The sequence below is a fragment of the Macaca thibetana genome, chromosome 7 (assembly GCF_024542745.1).
Source record: "Macaca thibetana thibetana isolate TM-01 chromosome 7, ASM2454274v1, whole genome shotgun sequence".
In the NCBI taxonomy this organism is placed as follows: Eukaryota; Metazoa; Chordata; class Mammalia; order Primates; family Cercopithecidae; genus Macaca; species Macaca thibetana.
In genome coordinates, this window is record NC_065584.1 from 1,459,709 (window position 1) to 1,487,588 (window position 27,880).

A 27,880-nucleotide genomic window follows, 5' to 3' on the forward strand; every position below is an offset into this window, starting at 1 on the left:
CTGAGTGTCAAGTGTGAGGTCATTCTTTCACTGAGAGCTCAATGCCTACAATTACAATAATGCATATTGGGTTCTTTCACACATCAGAAAGTTCTCCTTTCTTAAAATCTGTTCTTGAATTATTCATTCTTCTCTAGCTTTTATTGATCTATTTTATAATTTTAGAAAAATCAGAAAGCAACTTGAAGTAGCTGTCATCTCTACAGATTTACCTCCCTCTTTGGGGCCTTCAGAATGCCGTAACACGCTTTTTCCTTGCTCATCACATGGTTTATATGTGTGAGACCTCATCACAGGAGCTGCGGTCCTCCGGGAGCAGGCACCTGTGGATGGCGCCTTGCTCCTGGCTGCTGGGACCCATGTGCTGCCAGTGGCACTCCACGACGGCGATTTCCTAGCTCAGCGTCGCAGCTCCAGATGGTGGGTGAGACCCTAGGACCACTTTGTGAACAGTGGGGGCTTGGGGTTTGCTCTTCTACCATATCCAGGGCTGCTCTTCATGAGAGAATGTTTCTCACCTGGCATCGTGGCTGAAGCCAGCTTGGAACCTTTCTAACCGTATGGGGAGTATGTGAGTGAAACAGATGTTAATTAGCTCAGTGGAGCCACTCCCCTGTGTAGACAAGTTTCAAAACATTATGCTGCACAAAATAAATACAGGTCATTTGTATGTGTCAATCAAAAAAGAAACTAATTATTATTTTTTTAAAAAAAAAAAAACCTCTCTACTCGAGCAGAAACCTCAGCTCCAGTCTCACAAGTCACACAAGGCTGCTCCTGTCCTGTGTATGTTAAACCTACCCCAGAACTGCGAGGGGCATTCAGGTTTCATTCTCAGTTCAAATGCACTATTTAATTGTGTCTATTCCAAGCACCTGGCAACATCCAGCTCTTTTTTTCAGGCTCATTCATTTAAACTATATATAATTTTTCACCCAACATTCTAACACATGTAGTACTGTACAGAATCCTTCCCTAGGAGGATCCACAGCATTAGAAAAGAATTAAGAAGTCCAATATTTACAAGAAGGAAAAAGCAAAGAGGAGATCAAAAAATGGGCATCTTCTAGAAACAGAAAACCCCCATGAGTATGAAGAGAAATCGCTGGCACACGTGTGAATAGTTACTTGATGCTTATAGTGATGTCTCGGAAAATAACATGAAATACTTATCATCTGTTTCTCACTCATGTAATTCAAAAGATTAGAGAAAAGATGATTTGAAATATTCTTAAGTTTGTAGGAAAGAAGCTACTTCCACATGGATAATTGCATGTATTTTGATACAGCCATTATTAAGAACTATCTAAAGGGTCCATTAAAAATAAAATTTCTTGGCCGGGCACGGTGGCTCACGCCTGTATCCCAGCACTTTGGGAGGCCGAGGCAGGTGGATCACCTGAGGTCAGGAGTTCAAAACCAGTCTGGCCAACATGGTGAAACCCTGTCTCTACCAAAAACACAAAAATTAGCTGGGCGTGGTGGTGTGCACCTGTAGCCTGAGATACTTGTGAGGCTGAGGCAGGATAATCGTTTGAACCCAAGAGGTGTAGGTTGCAGTGAGCGGACATCACATCACTGCACTCCAGGCTGAGTGACAAAGTGAGACGCTGTCTCAAAAATATTAAAATAAAATTTCTCATTCCTATTACAGAGTAATTTAATTCATTAATGCCCTGCCCTGTTACAAAACTCATTTGTAAAACATGAATTATAATTGTGAAAAAATGGCAATTGATACTAATTTTAAATTCTAAAACAGGGCACCCATATTAAAGAGTATTTTGCAGTAAGAGAATTAGCTATAACATTCTGTAATAAGGTGGAGAAAACATTCTCCAGCTTATAATGGTTGGTGAGAAGAAAGTTTCCAGCACAGTAGATGGACCCTAAGAACTTTTGTTGAAATAATAAGACAAAAAGATATACAAAGAGATGGGCCAGATGAAGGGAGATGGAGAGAGAGATAGAGACAGAAATGAGAGACGCAAGTCTGCTTTGTTTATTCTAACATAAAAGCAGTGGTGAGTCATCAATGTATTCAGAGTTTGCACAATCACTATGGAACACAGACAGACACACAGGGTAAGAGGAGAAATACAGGGCAGTTGCTGGCCCTTGGACTGTTCTCAGTTCCTCAAAACACAGCAGCTTTGCCCAACCTAAGGGAACTTTCAGCAGCTGCTCTTCTGCCATAGGCCCCTTTCCTGCCCTGTTTTCACATGGCTGACTGTTTCTGCTCCTGCAGGTCTTAGCTCATCAGACAGGCCTTTATTACCTCTGTGTCAACAGCAGGAGCTTCCATTACTCTCTAGCATGACACTCCCCCTCCTCTTTTAGGAAACTTAACGTGTCAGTGAGTTTGCCATCAGCCTTCTCCCCACAGTGTTAACAGTGGTGAGGAAGCCAGCCTGTTGCACCTTGCCCCTCCCATGATTCCAATACCAAGTTCAGACTTGTCACATGGAACTTATCCTTGCATGTTGGCAGCACAGACAGATGGACCCAACCATGGATTAGTGGATGGATGGGTGGAGGCATAGATGGATGGATGGATGGATGACTGAGTAGGTACGTGGATGGAAGAGTGAAAAGATAGATGGATGCATGTATGGATGGATGAGTAGGTTGATGGATGCGTGGGTGGGTGGATGGGTGGGTGAGTGGATGGATGGGTGGGTAGGTGGGTGGCTACATGCATGGATGAGTACATGGATAGATAAGTGAGTGGATGGGTGGATGGATGGATGGACGGACGGATGTACATGGATAGATAAGTGAGTGGATGGGTGGATGGATGGATGGACGGACGGACGGATGGATGGATGGATGGATGGATGAATGGGTAGGTGAAGGGATGGATGTATTAGAGTGGGTAGTTAGGCAAGCATAAGCTGATAGTCAAGTGGTTGTTAAACTGCCTCTCTAAAATAATAATTGGTCTCAGCCGGGCACGGTGGCTCACGCCTATAACTCCAGCACTTTGGGAGGCTGAGGCTGGTGGACCACAAGGTCAAGAGATCAAGACCATCCTGGCCAACATGGTGAAACCCTGTCTCTACTAAAAATACAAAAATTAGCTGGGTGGGGTGGCATGCATCTGTAGTTCCAGCTACTTGGGAGGCTGAGGCAGGAGAATTGCTTGAACCTGGGAGGCAGAGGTTGCAGTGAGCCAAGATTGCGCCACTGCACTCCAGCCTGGTGACAGAGCAAAGCTCTGTCTCAAGTAATAATAATAATAATGGTATTAATAATAATAATAATAATTGAGCTCAGCCAGCGCCAAGAAAAGGCAGTCTCCCAATAGATAGAAAACACCTGAAACTGGTAATCAGCAGCTTCCTGATAAGTTCTCGGGAGTTGGGTGAGTGGCGTCAAGCATAGGCACTAAGAGGCAAAATGGCAGAGTTTAACTGATATATGATCTTCCTCTAGGAACACTCTACTAATAAGAGAAAAACACCTCAAATGAGCATGTGCACAACTTCAGTAAACCCACTGTGTATGCAGCCCCTCCCAAGTGCTGGCAGGCCACTGTACATGTGGACAGCCCACCCCAAGGGAAGAATCAAGGGAGAAGAAATACAAATCCCAGAACTATGCCAATGTGTAAAACCCCAATTCAAGGGCTGGACAGAACACTTAGATCTTTCAAGTCACCCACTTAGGCCTCTTCCAAGTAAACTTTACTTCCTTTCATTCCCGCTCTAAAAGTTTTTAATAAACGTTTACTCCTGCTCTAAAACTTGTCTGTGTCTCTCACTCTTCTGTATGTCCCTCGGCCAAATTCTTTCTTCCAAGGAGGCGGCAATTAAGTTGCTGCAGACCTCTACGGATTCGCTGCTGCTAACAGATGGGTGGATAGGTGGACAGATGCATGAATTAGTGGATAGATGGTTGGATGTGTGGGTGGGTGGGTGGATTGGGGGATGGCTGGATGAATGGATGGCTGGGTGGGTGGATGGATGCATGGATAAGTGATGGATGGATGGATGGGTGAATGGATGGGTGGGTGTGTGTGTGGATGGGTGGATGCGAAACCCCTTTAACTGATTACAGGGCTCAGTGTGTGCTTCAACATCATGATGCCATCATCACATTGTTCCCTGTATGACGCAGTTGGGGAGGAGAGTGTACCGGGGGGCAGGAATGACTTTTCTCCATAATCAACCTCTCCCACCCTGCAGCCTGGGCTGTGCAGGCCACACTGGAGAAGGTGGGGTCGACTACTCCTAAATGTTGTTGTGTCCAATGGCTTGTTGACGTTGATGTAGGAATGAGGCTACGTCTCCACCACAGATGGAACTGTTTGGGTCCCCAAAGCAGAAAGCCTGTTCTGTTGCAGGTGCTGAAGTTTCCATCTTCTTCTGCTTATACAGAAGCTCATGCATCCCTCGGGTGGCAGGGGTCAGGTTCGCGTGCGCCCTGAGCTCCTCCCTGACATGCTTTGGACAAAAGTGTGAGACACACAAGATTGCGGCAGGAAGTCCACCTGTGGGGATGCTGCAACTTCTCCAGCAAGAACGCAATCTGCTCATTGACCGTCACCACACATAACCAATTAAGTGTCCCATTTTTAATAACATGTCATTGTTTCACAGAGTATTCTCTTAAAGTGTATAAGTTGCAGTTATTATTTTTTACTTCTGCTACTCATTTACTCATAATTAGGCACAATTTACACTTAAGACATTTCTTAATAGTTTTCTCTTCCTTAAGGTGAACTGTAGTCAGACGACGCACTTATCAATTGTCTCTAGCTCTTGTCAGAAAAAAATACAGGGGTGTGTGTGTGTGTGTGTGTGTGTGTGTGTCTTGGCCTTTGCAATGATGAATTAAGATGTGCACTGAGAAGGTGTTCACTTTATTTGACGTTAAGGAAGTACCAAGAAGACCCTCTCCACAGACCCTGGGAAAGCCAGAAGCTGCACCCTGAGGCTGTGCCAGGCAGGGAACAAGGAGGCAGCACCACCTGCTGGACAGGGATAATGCCCTCCCAGTCCCTGCCACTTGTCTGCAGAGGCACAAGGAGCCGCCCCTTCTCCTGGGCTGATGAGATTGCTCCCCTATATGCCAAATTAGGGTTGTGTGTCTGAGGCTCTCCCTAGACTCTCAGCTCCTTCCTACTCCTGCAAAGTGAAGTAAACAATGCCAAGCGTTCCCGGAGGCCTCTCTTCCCCTGGAGAGTTTGGACTCCCTTCAATGGTCTCCACTACCCAGCCCTCACTCCATGTCCTCCTTTTCTCCCTAAAGCGGTGCCCAGTCTGATTCCACTGTGGCAGGGATAACGAGGGCCCCGGACACGAGGGGAGAGAAGTTTCTACCTGAGTCACAGCAGTGGTTGCCCTGCAGACTCCTGAAGACGCAAGACACATTTCCATCCCAGAGACCCAGTGAAATGCAACCTCAGCCTAGAGACAGCCTGTTATTTTTTCTTGTTCTGTCCTGGAGAGGCCAGTGGGAAAGTCGTGCCCCTTGTTGAGGAGAACATGAGATTTCTGTGTGTCATCCTCTGCCTGATGGCTGTACCTCCATGTGACTGTCTGAGAGATTTCAGAACTGGGGCTTTGGGCTATGATGTCTGTTTGTGACTCATCTCTTTGCTTCTTGTCCCTGAGCGTCCTGCACCAGGTGCAGCTACTAGAGCCATGCCCAGGGCTGGTGAGGTCCTCACAGACCTCTGGGCCTGAACCCAGCAGCACTCTGGGAAGGCGCTGGGGCACCTCAGCTCCAGGCGCAGCACACACTTCAGCCCACCCTTCCAGGCCAGCTCTCCATCTGCAGAGATACATCCAAGGCCCAGTTATCTCTGCAGCTGAGTTCTGTGATGGCCAAGGGCACGGCCACATATTCCCGTGGGAGGCACAGAATGGGGACCCAGTGTGAGCCCAGACACAAACCTCCCTGCAGGGAAGCACAGGACCACCAGGCGGCGATCCAGACCACAGAGCGGCCCCAGAAGCAGGGGCTTGAGTCCGCGTTGAGTCAGGTCATTGGTTTTATTTTCCCTGAGCAAACTGCACCTCTCACCCTCAGAGTTGTTGCTTTTTTATTTATTTATTTATTTATTTATTTATTTATTTATTTATTGAGACGGAGTCTCGCTCTGTCGCCCAGGCTGGAGTGCAGTGGCCGGATCTCAGCTCACTGCAAGCTCCGCCTCCCGGGTTCCCGCCATTCTCCTGCCTCAGCCTCCCGAGTAGCTGGGACTACAGGCGCCCGCCACCTCGCCCGGCTAATTTTTTGTATTTTTAGTAGAGACGGGGTTTCGCCGTGTTAGCCAGGATGGTCTCGATCTCCTGACCTCCTGATCCGCCCGCCTCGGCCTCCCAAAGTGCTGGGATTACAGGCGTGAGCCACCGCGCCCGGCCAGAGTTGTTGTTGTTTTTTTTAATCACCATGTAGGGAAAGTCATTCCTTGCCTCTTGCTAACTAATTTAAATATTGAGGAGTGCTTCCTGCTTCCTTGGGCCTCTGCTTGTAGAAACACTGCAATTGTAAGGCGGCACGTGGGAAGTCCCCGCTCAGTAACCGGGACCTGCTGTTGTGGCCCTGGCAAGAGGGCCTCGGCCGCAGCAACAGAGGTCCAGGCTGTAACCTAACAAAAAAAGAATCTCGGTGTAACTGTCCTGCATTTGAGTTTGTGATCAGTTTTACACTTTGTCTTTAACAGGTTCTAAGAAAAAATTTTAATGCTGGTTCAAGCTATGTGGGTAAAATGCGCTTACCCACATTCCTTAAACAAACAGAACGCTGAGGTGGAAATGTTTTTAAAAAGTAGTTTTCAGACATTTGGAAACAAGCATCACAGGATGGTAACCCCTGAGAAAAGAAAAACAAACTAACGAATCCTGCTATTGCCTGAAAGCAGCTGCCAGGACACAGGGAAAGGCTCGGTGAGCTGAGCGCACAGAGAGCAGAGTTCAAGGCAGCAGCGGCCTGTGGGGAGGAGCACCAGGGAGCAGGCTGCTGTGTAGCCAGGATGGGCAGGGGGCGCGGGGAAGAGCAGCTGGAGACTTGCAGCAGACAGGGGGATCCCTGAAGTTTGAGGCTGATAACTGACCTATGCCTGCATGAAAGGATCTACTCAACATCAGGGAGAAATCACCAGAAACCTGTGGACCCAAAACTACACAGCGTCTACACAAGGAAAGCATTGTTTGTGTTGCTCCCAGCCAGGGTGAAAAGATCTTGAGATATGTAAAGCTTCAAGCAATCTTCCGAAGTAATCTCGTGAGTACCGGTGCCACATTAATTCAGGACTAAAGGCTGCTGTGAACTGAACCTAAGAAATGCTTAAAGTGTAGCCTGGAGCCCGGGTGCAATGGCTCACACCTGTAATCCCAGCACTGTGAGAGGCCGAGGCAGGTGGATCACTTGAGGTCAGGATTTGAGACCAGCCTGGCCAACACGGCAAAACCTGTCTCTACTAAAAATACAAAAATTAGCTGGGCGTGGTGGCAGACGCCTGTAATCACCCCCGACCTGGACTCTCCCTCGATACATGGGAATTACAATTCGAGATGAGATTGGGGTAGGGACACAGAGCCAAACCATATCACAGAGGAACCTAAAGGATAATAAAGTAGGAAAACTTCCCACATCAGTAACCCTTTAGTAACCCTTTATCAGGTGGTAATTCCAATCTGCAAAATAAAATGGTGTGATTTTACTAAGATAACAGAATCTTCTCTACAGAATGACTTTCCAGTGCAAAAGCTCCCCACCACCACTGTGAAATCCATGTGACCATTACCCATTTGTGTGAAGTCCTCAAGTTAGAATGGGGACTTCTGAAGGTCAGAAATCCCTTTGCTCACGCTACATGGTCTGGACGAGACGTAAGAATTATTAGCTAATAGACATGCAACAACTTTTGTGTGAAAGATGTTATAAGACGTTTAAGGTATTTGCTCATGATTACTAAGCATTCATTGTATCATTGGAGCACATGTACTTATATACCCTGGAGAAATTCCAGTAATGGAATTGCTGGGTTGAACAGGATTTTGATTTGGATTAAACTATAGATTTGATTTAGGGAAAACTGGCATCTTAATCACACTGAGTTTTCCGATCCATGCATCCAGTTTGTGTGTATCTCTTCATGTGCTCACAGCCTCTGAGCAATGTTTTCCAATTTTCAGTGTAAAGATCTCCACATCGTTTGATATTTCTTCTAAGGTATATCCTGATTGCTTTTTATGTCTTCACAAGTTTTTTCCTTTCAAAATTAATTTTCCAATTGTTTGGTGCTTATATGCTCAAATTCTTAGTTTGAGCAGTCTCTGTTTTTGTTTGGGGGAATTTTTTTTTTTTTTTTTCAGATTCTTTAAGATTTTCTGTGTCTACAACCATGTAATCTCTGAACAGAGACAGTTTTGCTTTTACCTTTCAACTTGAGGTAGGCTTTCTGGGTAGTTCCAGGACCTGCAGACACTGAGTGGGTGGTGTGAGTAGCTGTAGAATGCCTTGGGGAGGACACTCTCAGGGGGACTGTGGCCGCAGCTCAACTGTGACCATTCTTATAGCCCCAGCAACTGCGGCCACTATTCTTATCCAATTTCCAAAGCCACACCACAGGCCCTGTCAAGAATGAGGGGTGGAGGCTATGCCCTCTCCTGGGCACATCATCATTCCTAAGCCCCACGATGTGGGCCCCATGGGACACACCCCTCTGTCTGTCCAGACCTCAGTCCCACCTCCTCATCCTGCACCAGAACTCTTCAGAGCCCAGTGCGTGAAATGGGCTACCAAGGAAATGAGGGTAGGTTCCTGAGAGGAAACTGGCCTTGCATCTGAGAGCTAGGAGTCTGCTAATTCACCTGGCAGCCCTGGGCAGCCCGCTGTGGTGACAGTCCACCCCGTGCCCATCAGTGCCTCCTTCCTGTGCAAGCCTGGACCTCGCCCTGGGCTCAGGATGGGCTGTAGACTGAGAATGCAGGTGGGAAAGTCTTTGTCTTTCAGGGCCATAGTCAGACCCTACAGTGAGTCCGGAAGAGGCCTGTGGAGGTGTGGTTGAGGACAATGAGTCTACCATCGACAGGAGGACACAGGTTCGACCCCTTGCAGAGGCACAGCCCCACACTGCTGGGAGGCAGCCACACTCACTGCCTTGCCCTCTCCTCACACAGTGCAGGGTTTCCACATTCACAGTCCCAGCCAGTCACCAGGAATGCCCTGGGAGCCGCCTTTCCCCAGTGCACTCTGAGCCCTCTGCCCTGACTGTGCAGTGAGCTCCATGCCCAGGAGATAGCCACTCATGGTCCTCTGGAAAGCAGCTGACCTCCATGCCCTGGAACCACAAACCCCCACAAATCAGCCAGCCTGCGGTGGCCCTCGGATATGGTGAGAAGTGGTGGCACCCCTGTTCCCACACCCCAGATGCAGTGTCTGTGGGTGACACAAGTGAGTACTGAGGAGTAGAGGGTAGAACTGTAGACCCCGAGAACCACAGGAACTAGGGTGTTACACTTCAGGGCCACATATGGAGAAAGTGTCACCGGACAGAAACAGGCCCCTCCTATACTCTGTGTGCGCCATGCTCACCTGTCATTAGCCCTCACTCCTGCAGATTCATGATTGAGGCTATTAAAAAAAAAAAAAGAGCTCCTACTCACCCATCCAACCCCATCCTGGGGCGTTTCCACCACCCTGGGGGTTTGGGATGAGCTGCCCTTGTCCATTGTGCTCTGTGGACCTCCCTTTAGAAGCTCACAGCTCCCTGCACTCAGCTCCATCCTGCCCCACCACACGGAAGCAAAATCCGTCTCCCTTCCACTGCAGGCTTTTCCAGGACCAGGATGCTGACCTGCTGCCCTTCACTCCCAAAGCAGTGGGACTGCCTGGGGTGGTGTGGGTGTGGAGCCTTCTTTCTCTAGGGACCTGGCACCTGGCCCCAGGAGCACAGGGATGGTGCATCTGTCTTAGCGATGCCTCCTCATGCCTGGGGGTGGAGCAGAGTATCATCGGCCCTCAGGGTTTGTTGCATCAATGAATGAATGGTGAATTAATGAAGGGGATCTAATCCATTAAAAAGGGTATATAGATTTTGGTTGGTGTAAGATGCCAAATGCTGGAATTCCAGAGTCATCACACCCGGGGGTCCTGCCTCTGAACTCCTCTTTTGGGTCCAATCTGCTGAAGAAAATGGCTTTAGGGAAACCCCGTTGTAGACCTGAGGGCCCCCACTCTTCAATGGACCATCTCCTTCCTGGGGCCTTATATCAGCAAGTGGTGCACACAAGCAAATGCCGGGGTGTGGTTTCCTGTTTAAATGCAGCCTCCCCCGCTGCAGAACTGCAGAGCCTGCTGAATTCCGGCTAACCAGGGCAGTCAGCAGAGCTCCAGGCAATGTCTGTCTCCTTCCTCATCGTCCTCCCCGTGCTGGGCCTCCCATGGGGTCAGTGTCAGGGCGATGCCGTATTCACAGCAGCATTAACAGAGTGAGGGGTGTTTAACTTTGCTGTTTCCTTTCGTCTCCAGGTGTCCTGTCACAGGTGCAGCTGCAGGAGTCAGGTCCAGGACTGGTGAAGCCCTCACAGACCCTGTCACTCACCTGTGCCATCTCCGGGGACAGTGTCTCTAGCAACAGTGCTACTTGGAACTGGATCAGGCAGTCGCCATCGAGAGGCCTTGAGTGGCTGGGAAGGACATACTACAGGTCCAAGTGGTATAATGATTATGCACAATCTGTGCAAAATCGAATAAGCATCAACCCAGACACATCCAAGAACCAGTTCTCCCTGCAGCTGAACTCTGTGACCCCCGAGGACATGGCCGTGTATTACTGTGCAAGAGACTCAGGACCCCAGAGGGCACCCAGCACTACCAGCCCAGGGCCCAGACCAGGAGCAGGTGTGGAGTTAAGCAAAAATGGAACTTCTTGCCGTGTCTTACATTGTTTTTTCGGCTCAGCAACAGAGATCACAGAAAACCCTTTTTCATATTTTTGAAATCTGTTCTTAGTCTAATGCAGATGCCCTTATATGTGACTTAATGCTTTTCTCTTGCTGGTTTTGGAATTCTTTCTCTTTGACTTTTGACAATTGGACTTTTGACAGTGTGCCTCAAAAAGGTTCTATTTCAGGTTCTTTGAGCCTCCTGGATCTGGATGCCCATCTCTCTCCAAAGACAGAAAGTTTTCAGCTATTATTTCATTAAATGTGTTTTCTACACCATTTCCCTTCTCTTTTGGAATACCCATAATGCAAATATTTGTTCACTTAATTGTGCCCGTAAATCCTGGGGATTTTCTTCATTCCTTTTTACTCTTTTTTTCTTTTTATTCATCTGCCTGAATTATTTCATAAGATCTGTCTTCAACTTCAGAAATTCTCTTTTGCTTGGCCTACTCTAACCTTGAAGTTCTCAGTTGTACTTTTAATTTCATTCATTTAATTCTTCAACTCTGGAATTTCTGTTGGTTCTTTTTTATGATACTTATTTCTTTGTTGAATTCCTCATTCAAATCATAAATTGTTTTCCCAATTTCATTGAATTTTCTATCGGTACACTATTGTGTCTCGCTGAGTTTCTTTAAGACTATCATTTTGAATTATTTTTCTGACTTTCTGTATATTTCCTTACGATTGGGGTCTGCTACTGGAGAATTACTGTTGTCTTTTTCAGGTGTCATGTTTCCTTGCCTTTTCATGTTTTATGTGTTCCTACGTTGATTTCTACACATCTGGTAGACCAGTCATCCCTTCCGATTTAATGGAGTAGGTTTTGTAGGAAAAGACTTGCTAGTACAGATGGGTCTCAGGGTGTCAGTTTGGTGGGGTGCATTGGCTTTAGTTCTAGGTCGATGCAGTAGTGTAGTCTCCATGTAGTTTCTTCAGCTGCAGTCCACATTAGTGACATTTGCAAGTGTCTCAGTGGCCTAAGCTGAGAGGTTTGTGGCAGTGGTAGTGCAACGTTGCTAGAAATGGACTCACCAGGCTGTTTCTGAGGTCAGGGGCACATGCATGCACATGGTGGATTGACCAACTTGGTGCCAGGCTCACTAGGGTTGGGGACATGGGGCTGTTTCTGATGCCCAGGACCCAAGCACAAGTCTCTTTGGCTGGCCTGGGGCTGTGGCTTCTGAGGGCAATCCACAGGGCTGTTTCTCAGGTTCAGGACACAAGTGCATGGCTGCTCAACTGGCCTGGGCATGTGTCTCCTGGGGCCACCCCATGGGCTCTTTCTCAGACCCAGGACATGGCCACATGGCTTCCTCAGCTGGCCTGGGTGTGTGTCTGCTGGGGGGCTGGGGTGGCACAGGGTTGTTTCTCAGGCCTGAGTCATGGGGGCACAGCTGCTTGCTGGCTTATAGGAGTGTCTGCCAGGGGTGGCCCATGATGCCGTTTCTCAGGCCTAATTGCAGGTGTAGAGCCTTTGGGCAGGTCAGCGGCGTATCTGTGGGAATTTGACTGGATGCCACAAGGCTACTTCTGAGGCCCCAAATGTGGGCACATATCCATTCTGCCAGCCTGGAGCTAGTGTCAGGGGCTCAGTGGTTCAGGGGCCTCTCCTGCTCAGGGGAGGGCACTCAGCAGGTTGACCAAATCAATGGTGGATTCACCCTGGGAAGGACTGGCTGGCTTTTCCTCCAGCTGGATGTGCAGCAGCAGGGGTTGGGATTTTTGCTGTGCAGGGCCAGAGTCACTGCCAATCCTCAGCCCAGGCTCTGCACAGCCAGGGTTGTGGCATTCAACCACCCAGATATGGGCATCATGAAGATGGAGCCCCAGTGCTAGAAAGGGGCAGTGGCTACTGGCCTCAGGGCAGGATGCACTCCAGAGGTGGCTTCGGTCTCAAGATGGCACTGGGCTGCAGCAGCTTGGCTCACAGTGGATGAATGGCGGCAGGAGTATGCACCTTGTGCTCCTAATCTTGGATCATTCCTGGCAGCTCCCAAACTTGGCTGAGGGCTTGCAAAGACTGTGGAATTCTCCTGTTGTAAGGGCTGCAGATGTTTGCAGTGGCAGTGGTGCTGGTGGGAAATCTGCTTACCTTTTCTCTACATGGGAAGTCCCTCCTGTGTCCAGGGCAATCCCATCTGGGTGGGGAAGACAAGGCTGCAAAGGCCAAGTGCCTCCATGCTGCATTCGGATCACCACAGGTGCGTTTCCACACCTCTGCTGCACTCCGTCAGTCTCCCTTCAACACTCCAGTCGAACCTTAGCTGTTTCTTCTTTGCCTTGTTCCTTTCTTGTGGGGAGGGTGGGGGTGAACACCAGGCTTTTCTAAGTTCATCCATCTTGCTGATGTCATTCTCCATCCATGCATGGGTTTTTAAGAAGTAGTGAATACTGAGATTTCAGCAGAGGACACCTCTCTAGAAATTCTGCAACTGGGGCAAGGTATCGCCTCACCTGGGAAGTGCAAGGGGGAAGGGAATCCCTTTTCCTAGCCAGGGGAACTGAGACACACAACACCTGGAAAATCGGATAACTCCCACCCCAATACTGCGCTCTACCAAGGATCTTATCAAACGGGCACACCAGGAGATTATATCCCACACCTGGCCAGGAGGGTCCCACGCCCACGGAGACTCCCTCATTGCTAGCACAGCAGTCTGCGATCTAACCGCAAGGCAGCAGCGAGGCTGGGGGAGGGGCACCCGCCATTGCTGAGGCTTAAGTAGATAAACCAAGCAGCTGGGAAGCTCGAACGGGGTGGAGCTCACAGCAGCTCAAGGAGTCCTGCCTGTCTCTGTAGACTCCACCTCTGGGGACAGGGCACAACTAAACAACAACAACAAAAAAAAAGCAGCTGAAACCTCTGCAGACGCAAACGACTCTGTCTGACAGCTTTGAAGGGAGCAGTGGATCTCCCAACACGGAGGCTGAGATCTGAGAACAGACAGACTGCCTGCTCAAGTGGGTCCCTGACCCCTAAGTAGCCTAACTGGGAGACATCCCCCACTAGGGGCAGACCAACACTCCACACCTCATGCAGTGGAGTACACCCCTGAGAGGAAGCTTCCAAAGCAAGAATCAGACAGGTACACTCACTGTTCAGCAATATTCTATCTTCTGCAACCTCTGCTGCTGATACCCAGGCAAACAGGGTCTGGAGTGGACCTCAAGCAACCTCCAACAGACCTACAGCTGAGGGTCCTGACTGTTAGAAGGAAAACTAACAAACAGGAAGGACACCCACACCAAAACCCCATCAGTACGTCACCATCATCAAAGACCAGAGGCAGATAAAACCACAAAGATGGGGAAAAAGCAGGGCAGAAAAGCTGGAAATTCAAAAAATAAGAGCACATCGCCCCCTGCAAAGGAACACAGCTCATCGCCAGCAACGGATCAAAGCTGGACGGAGAATGACTTTGACGAGATGAGAGAAGAAGGCTCCAGTCCATCAAACTTCTCAGAGCTAAAGGAGGAATTATGTACCCAGCGCAAAGAAACTAAAAATCTTGAAAAAAGAGTGGAAGAATTGATAACTAGAATAATTAATGCAGAGAAGGCCATAAACAAATTGACAGAGATGAAAACCATGACACGAGAAATACGTGACAAATGCACAAGCTCCAGTAACCGACTCGATCAACTGGAAGGAAGAGTATCAGTGATTGAGGATCAAATGAATGAAATGAAGCGAGAAGAGAAACCTAAAGAAAAAAGAAGAAAAAGAAATGAACAAAGCCTGCAAGAAGTATGGGATTATGTAAAAAGACCAAATCTACGTCTGATTGGGGTGCCTGAAAGTGAGGGGGAAGATGGAACCAAGTTGGAAAACACTCTTCAGGATATCATCCAGGAGAACTTCCCCAACCTAGTAGGGCAGGCCAACATTCAAATCCAGGAAATACAGAGAATGCCACAAAGATACTCCTCGAGAAGAGCAACTCCAAGACACATAATTGCCAGATTCACCAAAGTTGAAATGAAGGAAAAAATCTTAAGGGCAGCCAGAGAGAAAGGTCGGGTTACCCACAAAGGGAAGCCCATCAGACTAACAGCAGATCTCTCGGCAGAAACTCTACAAGCCAGAAGAGAGTGGGGACCAATATTCAACATTCTTAAAGAAAAGAATTTTAAACTCAGAATTTCATATCCAGCCAAACTAAGTTTCATAAGTGAAGGAGAAATAAAATCCTTTACAGGTAAGCAAATGCTTAGAGATTTTGTCACCACCAGGCCTGCCTTACAAGAGACCCTGAAGGAAGCACTAAACATGGAAAGGAACAACCGGTACCTGCCATTGCAAAAACATGCCAAAATGTAAAGACCATCAAGGCTAGGAACAAACTGCATCAACTAATGAGCAAAATAACCAGTTAATATCATAATGGCAGGATCAAGTTCACACATAACAATATTAACCTTAAATATAAATGGACTAAATGGTCCAATTAAAAGACACAGACTGGCAAACTGGATAAAGAGTCAAGACCTATCAGTCTGCTGTATTCAGGACACCCATCTCACATGCAGAGACATACATAGACTCAAAATAAAGGGATGGAGGAAGATCTACCAAGCAAATGGAGAACAAAAAAAAGCAGGGGTTGCAATACTAGTCTCTGATAAAACAGACTTTAAACCATCAAAGATCAAAAGAGACAAACAAGGCCATTACATAATGGTAAAGGAATCAATTCAACAAGAAGAGCTAACTATCCTAAATATATATGCACCCAATACAGGAGCACCCAGATTCATAAAGCAAGTCCTTAGAGACTTACAAAGAGACTTAGACTCCCATACAATAATAATGGGAGACTTCAACACCCCACTGTCAACATTAGACAGATCAACAAGACAGAAAGTTAACAAGGATATCCAGGAATTGAACTCATCTCTGCAGCAAGCAGACCTAATAGACATCTACAGAACTCTCCACCCCAAATCAACAGAATATACATTCTACTCAGCACCACATCACACTTATTCCAAAATTGACCACATAATTGGAAGTAAAGCACTCCTCAGCAAATGTACAAGAACAGAAATTATAACAAACTCTCTCTCAGACCACAATGCAATCAAACTAGAACTCAGGACTAAGAAACTCAATCAAAACCGTTCAACTACATGGAAACTGAATAACTTGCTCCTGAATGACTACTGGGTACATAACGAAATGAAGGCAGAAATAAAGATATTATTTGAAACCAATGAGGACAAAGATACAACGTACCAGAATCTCTGGGGCACATTTAAAGCAGTGTGTAGAGGGAAATTTATAGCACTAAATGCCCACAAGAGAAAGCTGGAAAGATCTAAAATTGACACTCTAACATCACAATTAAAAGAACTACAGAAGCAAGAGCAAACACATTCAAAAGCTAGCAGAAGGCAAGAAATAACTAAGATCAGAGCAGAACTGAAGGAGATAGAGACACAAAAAACCCTCCAAAAAATCAATGAATCCAGGAGCTGGTTTTTTGAAAAGATCAACAAAATTGATAGACTGCTAGCAAGACTAATAAAGAAGAAAAGAGAGAAGAATCAAACAGACACAATAAAAAATGATAAAGGGGATATCACCACCGACCCCACAGAAATACAAACTACCATCAGAGAATACTATAAACACCTCTACACAAATAAACTAGAAAATCTAGAAGAAATGGATAACTTCCTGGACACTTATACTCTCCCAAGACTAAACCAGGAAGAAGCGGAATTCCTGAATAGACCAATAGCAGGCTCTGAAATTGAGGCAATAATTAATAGCCTACCAACCAAAAAAAGTCCAGGACCAGATGGATTCACAGCTGAACTCTACCAGAGGTACAAGGAGGAGTTGGTACCATTCCTTCTGAAACTATTCCAATCAATAGAAAAAGAGGGAATCCTCCCTAACTCATTTTATGAGGCCAACATCATCCTGATACCAAAGCCTGACAGAGATACAACAACAAAACAAAGAGAATTTTAGATCAATATCCCTGATGAACATCGATGCAAAAATCCTCAATAAAATACTGGCAAACCGGATCCAGCAGCACATCAAAAAGCTTATCCACCATGATCAAGTGGGCTTCATCCCTGGGATGCAAGGCTGGTTCAACATACGCAAATCAATAAACGTAATCCAGCATATAAACAGAACCAAAGACAAAAACCACATGATTATCTCAATAGATGCAGAAAAGGCCTTTGACAAAATTCAACAGCCCTTCATGCTAAAAACTCTCAATAAATTTGGTATTGATGGAACGTATCTCAAAATAATAAGAGCTATTTATGACAAACCCACAGCCAATATCATACTGAATGGGCAAAAACTGGAAAAATTCCCTTTGAAAACTGGCACAAGACAGGGATGCCCTCTCTCACCGCTCCTATTCAACATAGTGTTGGAAGTTCTGGCTAGGGCAATCAGGCAAGAGAAAGAAATAAAGGGTATTCAGTTAGGAAAAGAAGAAGTCAAATTGTCCCTGTTTGCAGATGACATGATTGTATATTTAGAAAACCCCATTGTCTCAGCCCAAAATCTCCTTAAGCTGATAAGAAACTTCGGCAAAGTCTCAGGATACAAAATTAATGTGCAAAAATCACAAGCATTCTTATACACCAGTAATAGACAAACAGAGAGCCAAATCATGAATGAACTTCCATTCACAATTGCTTCAAAGAGAATAAAATACCTAGGAATCCAATTTACAAGGGATGTAAAGGACCTCTTCGAGGAGAACTACAAACCACTGCTCAGTGAAATAAAAGAGGACACAAACAAATGGAAGAAACAATATCGTGAAAATGGCCATACTGCCCAAGGTAATTTATAGATTCAATGCCATCCCCATCAAGCTACCAATGAGTTTCTTCACAGAATTGGAAAAGACTGCTTTAAAGTTCATATGGAACCAGAAAAGAGCCCGCATTGCCAAGACAATCCTAAGTCAAAAGAACAAAGCGGGAGGCATCACGCTACCTGACTTCAAACTATACCACAAGGCTACAGTAACCAAAACACCATGGTACTGGTACCAAAACAGAGATATAGACCAATGGAACAGAACAGAGTCCTCAGAAATAATACCACACATCTACAGCCATCTGCTCTTTGACAAACCTGAGAAAAACAAGAAATGGGGAAAGGATTCCCTATTTAATAAATGGTGCTGGGAAAATTGGCTAGCCATAAGTAGAAAGCTGAAACTGGATCCTTTCCTTACTCCTTATACGAAAATTAATTCAAGATGGATTAGAGACTTAAATGTTAGACCTAATACCATAAAAACCCTAGAAGAAAACCTAGGTAATACCATTCAGGACATAGGCATGGGCAAGGACTTCATGTCTAAAACACCAAAAGCAACGGCAACAAAAGCCAAAATTGACAAATGGAATCTAATTAAACTAAAGAGCTTCTGCACAGCAAAATAAACTACCATCAGAGTGAACAGGCAACCTACAGAATGGGAGAAAATTTTTGCAATCTACTCATCTGACAAAGGGCTAATATCCAGAACCTACAAAGAACTCAAACAAATTTACAAGAAAAAAACAAACCACCCCATCAAAAAGTGGGCAAAGGATATGAACAGACAGTTCTCAAAAGAAGACATTCATACAGCCAACAGACACAAGAAAAAATGCTCCTCATCACTGGCCATCAGAGAAATGCAAATCAAAACCACAATGAGATACCATCTCACACCAGTTAGAATGGCAATCATTAAAAAGTCAGGAAACGACAGGTGCTGGAGAGGATGTGAAGAAATAGGAACACTTTTACACTGTTGGTGGGACTGTAAACTAGTTCAACCATTATGGAAAACAGTATGGCGATTCCTCAAGGATCTAGAACTAGAAGTACCATATGACCCAGCCATCCCATTACTGGGTATATACCCAAAGGATTATAAATCATGCTGCTATAAAGACACATGCACACGTATGTTTACTGCGGCACTATTCACAATAGCAAAGACTTGGAATCAACCCAAATGTTCATCAGTGACAGACTGGATTAAGAAAATGTGGCACATATACACCATGGAATACTATGCAGCCATAAAAAAGGATGAGTTTGTGTCCTTTGTAGGGACATGGATGCAGCTGGAAACCATCATTCTCAGCAAACTATCTCAAGAACAGAAATCCAAACACCACATGTTCTCACTCATAGGTGGGAATTGAACAATGAGATCACCTGGACTCGGGAAGGGGAACATCATACACCGGGGCCTATCATAGGGAGGGGGGAGGGGGGAGGGATTGCATTGGGAGTTATACCTGATGTAAATGACGAGTTGATGGGTGCTCACGAGTTGATGGGTGCAGCACACCAACATGGCACAAGTATACATATGTAACAAACCTGCACGTTATGCACATGTACCCCTAGAACTTAAAGTATAATAATAATAATAATAAAAAGAAATTCTTCAACTGAAAAACCTCCTTAAATTGGCTGATTATCATTACAATTGGAGGAAAACTGCCAATAATTTCAAATTTAGAAGCCTAAGACTCTATAAACAAAGATTAACAATATGTTTTCTGATCTTTTTCCCCAAAATAATATTTTTCCAAGATGGAAATTTTTCCAGGGTATATAAGTACATGTGCTCCAATGATACAATGAATACTTACTAATCATAAGCAAATACCTTAAATGTCTTGTAACATCTTTCACACAAAAGCTGTTTCATGTCTATTAGCTAACACTTCTTACATCTCGTCCTGACCATGCAGCATGAGCCAAGGAATTTCTGACCTTCAGAAGTCTCAGTACTAACTGAGGACTCTACACAAATGGGAAATGGTCACATGGATTTCATAGTGAGGTCGGGGAGCTTTTGCACCAGAAAGTCATTCTGTATAGAAGATTCCATTATCTTAGTAAAATTACATAGTTTTATTTTGCAGATTGGAATTACCAACTGATAAAGGGTTACTGATGTGGGAAGTTTTCCTACTTTATTCTTCTCTTAGGTTCCTATGTGATATGGTTTGGCTCTGTGTCCCCACCCCAATCTCATCTCGAATTGTAATGTTCATGTGTCCAGGGAGGCTCCAGGTGGGAGTGATCAGATCAAGGGGTGCTTTTTCCCAGGCTGTTTTCATGATAGTGAGGGAGTTATCGTGAGATCTGATGGTTTAAAAGTGGCAGGTTCCCCTGCTCTCTCTCTCTCGCCTGCTGCCACGTAAGACATCCCTTGCTTTCCCTTCACCTTCTGCCATGATTGTAAGTTGCCTGAGGCCTCCCCAGCCATGAGGAACTGTGAGTTAATTAAACCTCCTCTCTTTGTAAATTACCCAGTCTCAGGTAGTATCTTTATAGTGGTGTGAAAACGGACTAATACACTAATGTCTTTGAATTAATAATTTAAAATTTGTTGGCTTGGCAATAAAACATCCCTTTGAGATTTATTTATTTAGGTAATATTTTAAATTGGCAGTTTCATTCGCGTTTTTACAAATTTTAATTTTCAGGGTGTTTAAGGCCTTTGCTTTGAACTTGGTGGTTCCTTACACTCCACGCTGTTAGTAACGAGGGACCATGTTGGAAGGCATTGGTTCGGGTGGCGGTCAGGAAGGGCAGAGTGATTTGAGTAGGGTCTGAGTGGATAATAGCTCATCAGTTTGGAATTTATAAATGACCAGGGCTGATTTAAGGAGATTTCTCCCAAACACCTACACCATGGCCATGCCCCATCTGGATCCCCAGCCATGAGATGAGAACCCATGCGGGGGGGCCTGCTCAATGTTGTAAGTGGCACATGCTATTGGATAATGTAGAGTTGAATGGATATCATTTTATTATTATAATTTACAGACTTCGTACAATAAACTTATCGCCTTTATACAAAGAAACAAATATATGTACATTTACCCTCCCCATTGTCATTTTGAGCCCCTCTCTCCAAACCATCCTCCCACTCTGTGACCCCACTGTTCCAGCATTTGCCTATGCCCTGGCAAGTTCCTACTTAGACAAGCACTCACCAGACCACTCTACTCAGCCTCCCCTTCAGCACCCACCTGGCCCACCTGCTAGAATACATGTTGAGTGATCACACATGTGGACTGAACACCATCTATTCCATGCACTGACCTGGTGACAGCACTGAGCAGCAAGACAGAAAGGAAGCATTAGCTATCAAGGATGCCAATTCAAATGCTGGAGTCTTTCTCAGATATTTTTCAATATTCAAGAAGTGTTGATTGTGAATTCTATACCCAATGAAACTATCCTTCAAAAATGAGTATAAAATGAATATGTTCTTAAATAACCAAAAACTAAAAGAATTTTTGCTACCAGATGTACTCTTAAAGACTGACTAAGGAAGTTCTTCAAACAGCAAGGAAATTGAATTGATCTTATATCCTGCGCACTTGCTAAATTTCCTCTTAATTTTAGCAGCACTTTTTAGATTCCACAGGATTTTCCATACAAATAGTCATGTGGTCTATATAGACAGACAGATTTTCTTCTTTTCCAGTGAGGATAAATTTATGTCTTTTTCTTTCTCTATCACACTCGGTAGGACCTCCAGTACACTGTTAAACAGAAGTGGTGAAAACAGACATTCTTGCCTTTTTCCTGACCTTGGAGTTTGATCTTTTACTCTGGTGTCAGATGTTAGCTGTAGGGTTTTTATAAATGCCCTTTATCACATTGAGGAAGTTTGCTCCTATGCCTAATTTTCTGATAGTTGTTTAACCAGACACTCAAGCTAGAATTTATTAAATGCTTCCTATTGATTATGCAGTTCTTATATTAACATGAATTAATTACATTTATTTATTCTTTAATATCAAGCCAATTTTGCATTCCTGAGACAAACTCCATTTGGTCATCATGTGTTGTTATTGTTACATATTGTTGGATTCAATTTTCTCAAAATTTGTTAAGAATTGTTACATCTACATTTACAAGGAAGATCAGTCTGTAGGGTGTTTTGTCTTATAATAACTTTGCCTAGTTTTGGAATCAGGGTAATGCTGGACTCATAGAATGAGTTGGGAATGTATTTCCTCTTCTTCATTTTTCTGAAAGAATTTGTATAAAATTGGCATTGTATCTTCCTTAAAGGTTTGCAAGATTTCATAATGAAGTCATTGGCCTGGAGTTTTCTTTGTGGGGAAGTTTTTCTTTTTTTCATGGTTTGGGTTTTTTTTAAGAGACAGAGTCTCACTCTGTTGCTGAGGCTGGAATGCAGTGGTATGATCATAGCTCACAGCAGCCTCAACCTCCTGGGCTCAAGAAATCCCCCTACCTTAGCCTTCTGAGTAGCTGGGACTACAGGCGTGCACCACCACACCCAGCTGTTTTGTTGTTGTTGTTGTTTTATCGCTTTGTCTTGTTTTTGAGGTCTTATTGTGTTGCCCAGTCTGGTCTTGAACTCCTGGACTCAAGTAATCCTCATGCTTCAGCCTCCCACAGTGCTGGAATTACAGGCATGAGTCACTGCACACAGACTACGGGAAAGTTTTTAACTAAAAATTCAATTTTCTGTTCCTTTTCCAGTGAGCTTTCCCGTGTCTTTCAATTAATGTATCTATTTTATCTAAGCTGTTGAATTTATTGTGAAAAATTTTTTTAAACAACATTCCCCTTTTAGAGGTTGAACATCTGTAGAATCTGTAGTGATGGCACTTCTTAAATCCCTGATCTTGCTCATCTGTGTCTTCTCTGTTTTTCTAATCAGTATGCCTAAAGTTTAATTTCACTGATTTTCTCGAAAAACTGGTTTTGGTTTTGATTTTTTTCCTAGTTTGTGTGTGTGTGTGTGTGTGTGTGTGTGTGTGTGTGTGTTACATTTCATTGACTTCTGCTCTGGTATTTATTATTTCCTTTCTACTGCCCACAGTAAGTTTAATTTGCTATTTTCTTAGTTTCCTAAGGTGGAAGCTGAGTTTATTGACTTGAGGCCTTTCCTCTGTCTGGATGTGGATATTTGCTGCTAAACATTTCCCTCCAACACCAAGCTGTGAGTTTTAGTTAAAGCAGTCTTGGAACTGGTCTGAGAAGTTCTACTTAAACAGCTGCACCTATCACGTAAGTGACAAATGATGTACCTGCCTGGCCCTCACCCCGGACGATGAGTGGGATGTACTAATGAGCAATGTTGCTGCACAGCTGTGGCCCTCACCCCGGACGATGAGTGGGATGTACTAATAAGCAATGTTGCTGCACGGCTGTGGCCCTCACCTCGGACGATGAATGGGATGTACTAATGAGCAATGTTGCTGCATAGCTGTGGCCCTCACCCCAGACGATGAATGGGATGTACTAATGAGCAATGTTGCTGCATAGCTGTGGCCCTCACCCCGGACGATGAGTGGGATGTACTAATGAGCAATGTTGCTGCATAGCTGTGGATTTCAAGGTCTTTTCTCTGTGGTTTTATCATCAGCATTGGTTGTTGATGACTGTAAGACCGATGATTTGCGCCTGGCCTCAGTGAGACCCCCAAAAGACCCTGCAGTTGGGCTGGTTACTTAGAAGAAAATATGTCTACGTGGCCAGCAGGATACAGGAAGGTACGATCGGCTGCAGGTGAGCTGTTGGAAATGAGTTCCAATTTTCCTATTTTGTGTTTGCATTTTAATAGTGAGACTTCGTGCTTCTGTTATTTGTGTGAAACAGTTTTATTCATCGCACTTAATTTAAAGAGAAAATACATTCACGGGAACAACAAACAACCTAGACACCAAGGTAGCTCATGCCGTCCAAGGCTACATTGTGCAGTGATTGGGAAAACGGGCACTGGTCCCAAAAGTCTGATCCACACTCGGCCACTGGTAAGTCCCATGCTGGTGGGCGAGGACAGAGACTCTGGAGAACCAGCGTCTCAAATCCTTCATACAGATGACACTCTTACCTCACAGGGTGTTGTGAAGATTTAAATAGAGAACCCACACCATATTCTTTGACTGGTGCTTTACATATACTGAGAGATCGTAGGAGTTCATTATTATTATTTATGAAGTGAATTAGAAAGCACATGTGAAGACAAGAAAACCTGAAAAAACATGATCTATCCCATTTTCCTCAGTAGAAAACTTTCACACTCTGAAGGTACACAAATTAGCCTACGAATTTAATGTAAAGCAAATACACTGTTTTAGGTACCAATTCTCAATGTCACAGTGTTATACGGAAAGTAAAATATACAAGAACAGCCCAAAAGATGGAAACAATGGATGTGGTCAAATTGACATCAGTACAATATCCGTACAGTCCTACGTAGCCATCTTCAAAATGGGTTAGAAATGCCTTCAATCACTCACACACATGCGTTGAACAGATTCTAAGAAACGTTCTTACACGGGAAAAGCAAGTTACAGAAACGTGGGCATGATATGGATGTAGATGTGTGTATGTGCATCCCACTCATACACAAAATGCCCAGCATTACCCACATGCATGCTGTGTGTGTGTGAGTGTGTGCAAGTGCACAGACAACAGCGTGCGGAAATTCAAACCACGCTGTGGGTACTGGTTACCACTGGGAAGGGAGTTGGTCACAGAGGGAAAGAGAAACAGGACATCGGCCTTTGACCTCAGAACTGTTCCTGCCTTTTCACATCCTGAGCTGTTTTCAGCATCATCGGAGCACTTAACACACATCACAGGAGTAAGAGTGTGTTGGAGGGAGCGTTCGGTGGGACAGATATTGTCATGGCTTGTGGATAAAGTTTACAGTCCTTAATAAGCCCCGAGATGGCAGCCAAGAGCTACGTTCTGAACAACGCAGCTTCACCCCAGAAACTAAGAGAAACCCAACAACCCAAAGGTGTCCATTCTGACAGCCACAGCCTGTGCTGACTCAGATTAGCAAAAATGTATATAAATTAATAATGATGCTGATTTGAAGAGTACATAAGGGTGTATACGTGATAAGGGTCCAAATTTTTACCTTAAAAAGAAATACATTTACTTTTCAATCGTCCACATAACTATCATTTCTTTTAAACTGATCGAATTTGGTGTTACAAGAGCATGTTGCAAATTCTTCTGGCTACGTTTCTCTGACTATTCTAATTACGTTACCGTGGTTTTTCGTGTACGTGCCCATTCATGTGAATGTCATCCAGGCAGATTTCCCAAATCTGGCTTCCTGTAACCAAGGGCTTTGAAAGAGGGAATGGTTCCCTGGGAAGTCTTTTTGCAGTTTATTTTACCTGGTAGCAGGAGCCCACGGTTCCATGAAGTGTCTGTTGCTCTCCCCTCTCTCCTTTTTATGTCTCTATTTTTAATTGACAAAAAACAAACGTGAAAATTCCTGGGGTGCAATGTGAAGTGACAATACCTGTCTATATTGTGGGATGATCAAAACAAGGCAAGTGGCATATCCATCACCTCACACACTTATCATTTCGTGGTGAGAATATTTAAAAGCTCATCGTTTAGCAATCTTGAAATAGACATTATTGTTAACTGTAGTCACCATGTTGTGCAACAGATCAAAAGACCTGACTCCTCCCATCTAGCAGAAACTTCATGCCCTTTGACCAACATCCCTCCTTTCCCTGTCCACCACTAACCCCCAGCCCAAGAGAACAGCCAACACCCACCTCGCTGCTGCCACACAAAGTGTCGGGCTTTGATGGGATGGAGGTGAGGGTGGGGAAGACAATTTCAAAGCTGGAGCACTGGCCTCACAGCTCAGACACTCTTGTACTTATCCTGAGAGAATGATGTGCTGAGACCAACTAAACCTCCCCTGCTCTTCCCACATGGCAGAAAAGAGGCAAGCCAGGGAAGCCATAGCCAGGACATCATGGTCACCTAACCTTGTGCAGAAAGGAAGCACCTGTCCAGGATGCCATGGCACCCAACCCTCATCCCTAAGGAAACACAGCCCAGGTCACGATGGACACCCAACCCTCATCCCCAGGGGAGGACACAGCCCAGTGCATCATGGACACCCAACCCTCATCCCCATAAGAGCATGCAGCCCAGGCCACCATGGACATTCAACCCTCATCCCTAGGGGAGGACACAGCCCAGTGCATCATGGACACCCAACCCTCATCCCCATAAGAGCATGCAGCCCAGGCCACCATGGACATCCCAACCTTCATCCCCAGGGGAGGACACAGCCCAGGCCACCATGAACACCCAATCATGTGCAGGGAGGGTGTCCTTGGAGCCTTGGACTCTTGCTAGTGAACAGGTGGACAAGAAACTGAGGATGCGATCAGCCACAGAAATCTCAGGCAGCTTAGGACACACAGGGCCTCTCACGCCTGGGAACGCTGAGCAGCCACCAGGAGCCCACACCTTGAGGTACAGCAGGAGCCATGTGCTCTCGCTCTTGCACACTCATACTCCTGCACACAGCCCCTGGCACACTCCCTCGTGCATGTTGCAGACTATCTCCACTGGCCTTGCACTTACAACGCTGGAGGCTGAGAGGGATCAGCAGGTTCTTTTGTCATGAGAGGGGCGGGCTGACTTTCACTCTCCTCCATGTGCTAGAGGCAGCTCCATGAATACTGGCTGCCCTGAGTGGATGCACCTGGCTCTGGAATTCCTGTCATTTGCTTTGGATCCAGGAGCCCCTGCCTCACGTAGCTACTTAACAGAAAGGAGGAATCCACCCAGGACATGCCCAGACGGGAGCCTCACAGGATGGACAGTGGTGTCTGGGTCACGGGCAGCCCTGACCCTGCAGCGCCAGCACAGGGACACCCAGTGGGGAAGGCGGGGAGGCCCAAATGTCACCCACAGTTACTTCACTGGGTGGGACCCAGCCCACCTGCCTTCCTGACACCCTGGAATCCCTGCCTCCTCCTAGAGCCCCCAAGCCCATCTCCCTCAGAGCCTCCAGAGACAGACCTGGGGAGGCAGTTCCTCAGGCCCTGGACGAGGAAACAGGGAGATCCAGGTCATGGGTGCCTGGGGCGGGTCTCAGGCAGGTGCTGGGAACCAGAGAGAGGGGTCACCGCGAGGCCTCAGGCCTGGCACCAGCACTCTGAGCCTCAGTTAACCAGCCCACGAGGTGCTGAGTCTAGACTGGATGACCCTTCCCACCCCCAGTGACCTCTGCCCTTTCCCGAGCATGTCAGCTCTGCTCCAGCTTCCCGGTGTGAGCACAATGCCACTTTTTTTCTCAACAAATAAGAGGAAGGTGCCCCCAGGGCCCTGGACCCTGACGATGCCTGTGTGGAGGAGTCCGCTTCGTCACTGGTGTCACTCACAGGAAGGGACGATGGAGTAAGCTGCCTTGACAGAGCTTACTCCACCTCCGCAGAAGGCCAGGGAGGTCCCTCCCAGCGAACCTGAGGCCCCGCAGGCTGCAGAGGTGCTGGCAGAGAACAACTGCTCAGACACCCAGGGCCGGCAGAGAGGACGGATGTGGGGGAGGTGCACACTGAGCTGCCCCAGCTCTGAGGGAGGAGGGCATCCACCAGGGCTTCCCTCTGCTGGGGGCACCAGCCCAGCCCAGCGGCTCTGCAGGACTCTGCACCCCTACTTCACGGCCAGGACTTTCTGGGTGTATCTTGAGGACTCCACATCAGGGACCACACAAGACCAGGGTCCCGGATATGGGGGTTGAGGGTGAGCGTGTCACCGGGATGGGCTGTGGCATCACTCCGCTGCTTCATCTGGACAGCCAGGGACCGAGGTGTGGGCCAGCACGGGGAGTGGAGGTGGGGGCGTGCCTGGGCCCGCACACCAGACATCCAGGCCTCTGTGCAGCTGGGAGGCCACGGCCACTGTCCCTGGGCAGCCCGTGTTCTGGGGGCCACAGGGCGTCAGGGGTGAGGGGGCCAGAGCAAGTCCAGGGCCCTCGACACACAAGCTGATCCCTTGGCCCCGTGGTCCAGCAGATCCCACGGAACCAGCAAAGTCTGGAACATAGGCGGCACTGCAGGGCCTCCTCTACCACTGAAGACCTCAGTGATGACTGCAAGGAGTGCTGTGCGTCTGCCAGCCACAGTCACCATGTGAGGGCAGAGGG

The 27,880-nt window shown here is 46.2% G+C and overlaps 2 gene segments (V, D, J or C); both read left to right on the top strand.

Annotated features, from left to right (window-relative positions):
- LOC126958568 (immunoglobulin heavy constant gamma 1-like) overlaps window positions 1-27,880 on the top strand; it is a 510,670-nt gene that overhangs the window by 284,293 nt on the left and 198,497 nt on the right.
- LOC126958584 (immunoglobulin heavy variable 6-1-like) lies at window positions 10,302-11,411 on the top strand. The segment is given in 2 exon segments: window positions 10,302-10,402; window positions 10,486-11,411. Coding segments are annotated over 2 exon segments (519 nt in total).